This window comes from Scatophagus argus, chromosome 1 (genome assembly GCF_020382885.2).
Source record: "Scatophagus argus isolate fScaArg1 chromosome 1, fScaArg1.pri, whole genome shotgun sequence".
NCBI classification, from domain to species: Eukaryota; Metazoa; Chordata; class Actinopteri; family Scatophagidae; genus Scatophagus; species Scatophagus argus.
This window is the reverse complement of record NC_058493.1, coordinates 27456189-27463580: the sequence shown is the minus strand read 5'-3', so window position 1 is coordinate 27463580 and position 7392 is coordinate 27456189. Positions and strand designations below refer to the sequence as shown.

Here is a 7392-nt window from a genome sequence, read left to right as displayed (position 1 = left end):
TGGCCGCTGTGTGGGGTGGAGCGCTGGGATAATCCTGTCGGTGTTCAGCCCTCTCTGCTCAGTCAGGACGACCTTCACCGGCACAGACGGGACATCAGCAGCTGTGTCCTGTTACACCTCTGAGCCGTCACTGAGCCAGAAACCGTCCAATCAAACCGACTTGTCCCTGTACTGCGTCTCACCTGTGTGTGTAGGTTCTCAGCCATCCAGGTCACGGTAGGCTCAGGTGAAGGGAGCTTCTTTTACGTTCTTAAAGACGTTTCAGAAGCCCTTTGAATGAGAAGTGAAATGTCTTCCAGAACCTTGAAGAAGTCCAGCTGCCTTCGCGTCTCACCTGTGTCACACACACCTGCATACAGGTGTAATGAATGCTGTTTCTGCCAGATGAAATGATAAAGACGAAGTTTCCTCTGCATCACAGCCTCTTACTGTGTGTGATCTGCCGGGTTTAAATAACGAACTCTGAAAACTCAGTGATAAAAAGCAATAGAGTAGAATAAGACATTCAGCATGTTTGTTTCTTTTAAGGCAAATTGTGACTGCTTTTCATCTGTCATGATGTTGACAGTCTGAAGAGAAAATTACGGCAAAATCAGCTTAAAAGAACAAGCACAAACAACTTCTGTCATGTTTGTCTGCAGGGAAACTGCTTTAGCAGGATGAGTTGTTTTTAGGACGGTTCATCTTTACGTGTATGTCGGAAAAAGGAATTCTTCAGAAGAGCCAAAGACCGTCCGGGTTCACTTTCTAGGAACTGAGCAACAAACAAGAGGCTAAATAAGAGGAAACGTCAGCTTGGTTCAGACTCAGCTAAGAGGCTTGGACTTACAAACGCAGTGAATGAAGTCTCCACAAATCAACAGTTGTAGGATTATCTGAGGATCTGAGCAGAGGAGCAACTAGAAGAACAAGTCATGTGCACAGGAGGCGCTTCTACACCCGAACAACACCCACAGCTACAAACGCTCTGCCGCTTTATATTCATTCAACCCACTCTCACAACCAAAGACAGCCTGCAGCCACTTCATTTCAGATTCAACAAACATGTAAACACACAATATAAAGCAAGACCCACATGTAAGGTTCAAATGTAAAGCCAGACTGTCACGAGGCATCAACTGTTTCTCACCATCGCATTTTTACAAGTTATTCCACTTGGAAACACCTGAAATGCCCTGACAAACTACTGCATAGATTTCAGGAAGCTACATGCAAACATTCACGGAGCCCAGATGATGAACCGTACTGATCACCCGACGTGTCATCCAGCACCACCACGAGGTTAAACTTTGTGGTTTTAAGTGAACTACGTGAGCAATTATTGGACGATTTGTCATGAAAGTTGGTACGTACACTAATTTCCTCCAGTGGGATAAATTATAATATTGTAATCAACAGGTTGAATTCTGCAGAGACATCCTGCAGAGACAGGTGTACATACAACTTTTAGGACCAAGAACAAATTTGAAACCGTTGTTTTATATAATATCCTCAGTCTCACTTTGGATTATTCCCCATAACATGAGCGGGTGTAAACCAGTGAACACATGTTGGTGTGAGCCGTCCAGGCGGCCGCGGCCCGGCATTCCTGGGGGCCCCCTTTCACTGTCGGATAATTGCTGCTGCCTTGTGGGAGAGGAGGAAGTGCCAAGAGAACAAACAAAAGCCAATAAGCGGATGCAAATCACCGCTTGAGCGAAAGCGCTCGATCTATGGTTTCAGCAGGCTTGTGCAATAACAGTTGGCTGAAATCCAAGCTTGTTTACAAAAAAGGATGAGAAAAATTATCACTCTGTCGATCATTTAGGACTTTTTGGAGTCAAACTGTTGGTAATGAGCTTTCACCAACCTGTTGTAGACGTAGATAAATAAAAAGCCAGGCGTTGTAAATCATTCACATGCAGGCAAACAATAAGAGTTGTCCTTCCCACAGAAACACAATGTACCCATTCATAAGTGTGGCATGACTCAACCTGCTCATATCCTGAGAAATTAGACTGAAGACCGACAAATAAAGGAATCCAGAAAGTTTTAATCTGTTTCACACTCTCTAACTTGCATGTTAATGGATGGAGTTTGGTGAAAAATGGTGCTCATGTTTTTATTGGTCTGACACCAAAACCTTTTTTATCTGCATATTCATGTACTTTGTGTTACAGTATTCAACAGGCCTACACTGATATTCTAGCACAGCCGTTCCCAAGCTTTGTGGCTCACATTTTTCTTTTTCAAATATTAGCAGATAAAGAAAAAACAAGTGCATGCAGTGTTTCCTTGTTAGGGTTAGGGTTAGTGTCTCTTTCACTCAACACTTCAAATGTCCTTTTAGCTGAGTACAGCACCATTAGAGTGAGTTTTAAAGGGTTTTAAAATCTTTATAGACTGTTTATAAATGTAAATGAGGCTGGGGATTTAAATAAAGTGTTACTCTTTATTTTTACACTTTGTTATTACACGTAAGAGTTGTGTGCAGTAATCTCTGTAATCGTCTATTTTTAGGTAAACTCTCTCTCTGCATATGTTCTTGGGTGACTGTCCGTCTGTCATGCTTGTTTTCAGCTCATCGTGAAACAGCATCCTGCAGACTCTCACCTGAGCCCGAAGCCTGCGTCCTGCCATCATGTCCCCGAGCTGTGAGGCGCTGACGGCTCCACTCAGTCATACAGCAGGATGAAGGGGTTGGCGTGATGACGGCGACGTCTCTCCGGCCCCGGTGCCATTCCTCCGGCCGCTCGTGACCACACACATCACTTTACTGATGAACCAGGGAAAGCAGAGAGCACTGATGTGGCGTTTGGGTCAGGTTTGAAGGCACGCACAGGTTTCTCTTTCCTTTAATCTGATTACTGCTGGGTGGATTGAAAAAGATCAAGCACACGAAAGGACTAGAAAGTCTGGAGACACTGGAAATCTGTCACTGCGGTTGAAAGGCTATTCGTATTCGAGTGGAAGTAAACCTCTTATAACAGACAGGAATAGAACGAGGAGGAGCACGGAGTGATTTAGTTAAAAGTCCGCATAATCCGGTTATTGTTGTTTTCTCATCATCTGTTAGACAATAACAACAAAGTAGATAAGTGAGACATATCATGTTGTCTTGATCCTGACTGATATGTGATCACATCAAACAATAAATGTCATACTAATTGCATATAATGCTGATACTGATGGTAGATGTAATTCAGAAAATGCACCTTCATACACAGGAAACACCTCATGCCCGATGGCCTTTAGGGATTCCTAAGTATTTGGAGGCTGACAGAAAAGATTTCCTTCTTATTCGTTCTTATTCGACTCTTATTGGTTCAATCCAAAACAGTTTTTCAAACTCTGATGTGTTGTGCTTTTAGACAAAGCCAGTTTCCTGTCTTCCAGGAAGTGTCAGAATCTAATCTTCACATCTTCATCATTTTAGTTTGGAAATAAAGTTTTGTTAGTCAATATTACCTCAAACGTGGGGCAACCGTGGCCTAGAGGTTGGAGAAGCGGCTTGTGATCGGAAGGTCGCCGGTTTGATTCCACCACCGGACGGAGAAAATATTTGCACGTGGTGGTGTGATAATGTCCCCGTCCCCCCATTAGCTGGCTGATGTGCCCTTGAGCAAGGCTCTTAGCACCCAATTTTCTCCCTAGGTGTCCTGTGTGTTTCACTGTATGTTGCAAGTGTGTGTGTTTCAAGTAGTGATGGGTTAAATGCAGAGAAGTAATTTCCCATCTTGGGATTAATAAATTAAATTAAATTAAATGTATTGACACATGGAGAGGCTGTATAGAAGGTACAGCACGTTAATACTGTGCATACATATGATGAATGTGGCCACTTTGGCTTATTTTTTGTATTCTGTTCATGTTGTCCTTGTTGCTAATGTGAAACTAGCACACTTTCATAGCTTTCTCACAGACAGATTACACATGCTGGACTTCTGGAGCACAAACCTCATCTGAAACTGAAACATGAACATTCAGCAGTGAGGCTGGAGACACACAAGTTTGTTATTTTATGGTTACAGCACAACCTCATCCAATAAATTATTAGATAAGTTTGGGTAATTAGTTAGTTAATGCTTTTCTATTGTTGTTATTGTTATTGTTGTTTTTAATAAAGGTGGGGCAAATTTCCAAAAATTCAAAATTCAGTTTTGGTTCCAGTTCATCCCAAAGGTGTTGGATGGGGTTGAGGTCAGGGCTCTGTGTGGGCCAGTCAAGTTCTTCCACACCAAACTCATCCAACCATGTCTTTATGGAGCTTTGCTTTGTGCACTGGGGCACAGTCATGCTGGAATAGAAAAGGGCCTTCAACAAACTGTTGCCACAAAGTTGGAAGCATAGCATTGTCCAAAATGTCTTGGTGTGCTGAAGCATTAAGATTTCCCTTCACTGGAAGTCAGGGGCCGAGCACAAACCCTGAGGAACAGCCCCACACCACACCTGGAGTCAAGAATAATGAGGTTATATATAACATGTACACGCTGCTGGATGGTGTGATACATAATCATTTATTAGATGATTTATATTTTATATTAATAATAAGAATCTACAATTGTACTAAGTCGCTTTCCACCGCTGATAGTCCAGTACAACATCACAGAACCTTGGTATTGTGATTAAATCAAATTGCAGATGCCTTCTTTAAATTACTCTTCTTTCCGGTACTACCCCATTTTCCTTCCGATGTTTGAGGGAACCTTTCTTTTTGTTCCGGCCTCACTGGAGCAAACATGGCGGCAGAGGGAGACGTCGATTTGGACCTCGAAGCTGAGGAAAACTGCACTGGAAAACCGGCAGAAAAGCCTCGTAAACATGACAGCGGAGCCGCAGATTTGGAGCGAGTCACGGACTACGCGGAGGAGAAGGAAATCTCCAGCTCTGATTTAGAAACGGTGAGAGCTCCGGGCTAACGTTAGCAGGGAAACATGGCCGCATGTTTCCCGGCTATGTCCGTACATCATCACTGGTACCGCAGCATGTGAAGTGTTTAGTTAGCAACATTTCTGCAGGGTTTTTCCTGTCCGGTCGAATTATAGATTTATAAGCAGTTCTCGCCCCTCCAGATTAAAAAGCAGTTGTGGTTTGCTTGGGAACTGAGCAACGAACGATTAACTCAGCGGCTAACTGCCTCTTAGCTGGTTTACTAAAACTGTTCGTCATCTCTGTTCTCCACAGTCATCTGAATTTAACGTTTTTAATAGTGACAAGAAGTCGTGCGACCAGAAGTCAGAGGAATATTTCTGTACATGAACAAATGTTTGTTTGGCTTGTTTTCGTATTAGTAAGAAAAACTATCAAAAATGTGAGTTTCCTTAAAGAGGACGAGTAACAGTTATTTATCAGCGATTAATCTGTGGCTAATCTTCCACTTACTGATGAGGCATTTAGTCTATTGAAATGTTGAAAAAAGGTTCAGGGAACCTAAAGTGACATGTTCTTTTTTTAATGTTACCAGCCGCCTAAAACCCCCAAGACATTCTTTTTAAAATGCTGTGACTTAAAACACAATACAGTAGTTTTACAGTCTCCTGACGGACACTGAGTTTTCTGAGAAGATGAAGCTGCTGTGAGCATCTATGAAAACACTCTGAGCTTTCATAGATGCTCAGCTGGATGTCCCAAACCGCCACAGCGTATTTAAAGTTTACAGCAAGTGAAACTGAGTCAGTTTGCAGATTTAGTTGTAATTATTTCTTTTTCCTGGCTGTCTAACGTGTTAGTGTGGGTCAGATAGGTCGCTTCAGCTGCAGTCTGTTTTCTGTGTGAGGCCAAGTCATCGTCAAACTTAAACCGAAATGTTTGTCATGCGTCAGAAATAGGTCGTCCGTAGATGCAAGGGAAATGTGAGATATCTTGTATTCCGTTCGGTGATAATTCCTAAATTATAAACAACAAATTTGCTATAAGCACATCAGTACACCAAAAGAGAAATGTGAGGAAACCCAGCGATCGAGAAGGTCATTCCAGTACACACATTTTCACTGCAGCACCTGAAGAGTCGGCCTTTGTGACTTCTGTGGTGATGGTCAGGTGTGTCTGGGCCTTTACCTTTTGGTTTTTTTTCCCCTTTTCAGGCCATGTCAGTGATTGGAGACAGGAGGTCACGAGAACAGAAGGCCAAACAAGAGAGGTGAGATCAGTGCAGACTCAGGCGATGTCTCACAGCAGCAGATGGTACATCAGTCCTGTAGTCGCAGGAAACAAACAGCTGGCTTTTCCAGATTTTTAATCTCTCAGCATCCTGACATGCAGTCTAATCATTTCCGTCCAAGACACAGAACCTGTCGATTGTTCTCACTGTATGTCGTTTTGTTTTCAGAGAAAAAGAGTTGGCTAAAGTCACCATCAAGAAAGAAGATGTAGAATTAATTGTAAGTTCTTCACTCTTTTTTTTTCTTCTAATCTGTTCACTTTGGAGCTGGATGATGAGCTCTGGCTCTGTCAGCATCCCAGTTCATCTCAAAGGTGCTGGATGAGTTTGAGGTCAAAGCTCTGTGCACAGGGGCAAGCGGTCTTCTGCAAACCATCTGAAGGGTCCTTGTCTGCTGGCTCATTAAGAATTCTCTTCAGTCTGAACCTCAGATGAACATCAGCACCTGCCTTGAGGTTCCTCTAATAGCACGAATTCAGGTTTAGTCGGGAATAGCCGCGGGCTAAAAGAGGAAGTCAAACCTGTGAGCAGATGAGATCACAGTGCTGGCAGAGCAGACTGAAGCCAGGCAGCACGTTTTGGTCTGTGGACAAACAAAACGTAGTCGCTGCTGAGACAGAAATGTGGCTGATATTAAGAAAATGGCTCAGCTATTAATTGCTCACACCATTTTAATCAATCCCATCGCATGATTCATATAGTCTGTGCAAAGTTCACCACAGACTTGGATGAATGTGCCCCTGTAACTGCAGTACCCCAACGTGACCAGCAGGAGAGTCACTATGATCCAGTCTGGATTTTAAAGTAAGGTTTCCTCAATGAGGCCCCAAGACTTTAAACTTTGTCTTGGCGCCCTGCTTGTCGATTGGTTGCATTGCATGATGATATCAGTTTAGTTTAGTTCCAAAAAGATGCATTCACATGAACAGTATGTGCGGTCCGTTTGGCTCACGTTGTGATGTCGGTGTGTGTGTGTGCAGATGTCAGAGATGGAGATTTCGAGGGCCGTGGCAGAACGCAGTCTGAGGGAACACATGGGGAACGTGGTGGAGGCTCTGGTGGCTCTGACCAACTGAACAAACAGCATTTACACAATGGACTGCTTCACTTTGTGTTTTTTTAACCAGGCCTAACCAAGACCGTAAGGCTGAACTGAACTCAGCTGTTAAAAGATGTAATTTTCCCCAAATCCCTTTTTTGCTTTTTTAAAATAAAAAATGACCTATTACCTTTTGTGCCTGAGATTTAAGTCA

At 43.1% G+C, this 7392-nt stretch overlaps 1 protein-coding gene across 1 annotated transcript; it reads left to right on the top strand.

The window, feature by feature from the left end:
- Nucleotides 1-4679: 4679 nt before the first annotated feature.
- Nucleotides 4680-7367, top strand: hypk (huntingtin interacting protein K). Its single transcript, XM_046396023.1, has 4 exons — nt 4680-4880; nt 6063-6118; nt 6308-6359; nt 7120-7367. Exons 1-4 carry the CDS (start codon nt 4719-4721, stop codon nt 7213-7215), a joined length of 366 nt encoding a protein of 121 aa, XP_046251979.1. The 5' UTR covers nt 4680-4718; the 3' UTR covers nt 7216-7367.
- Nucleotides 7368-7392: the final 25 nt, after the last annotated feature.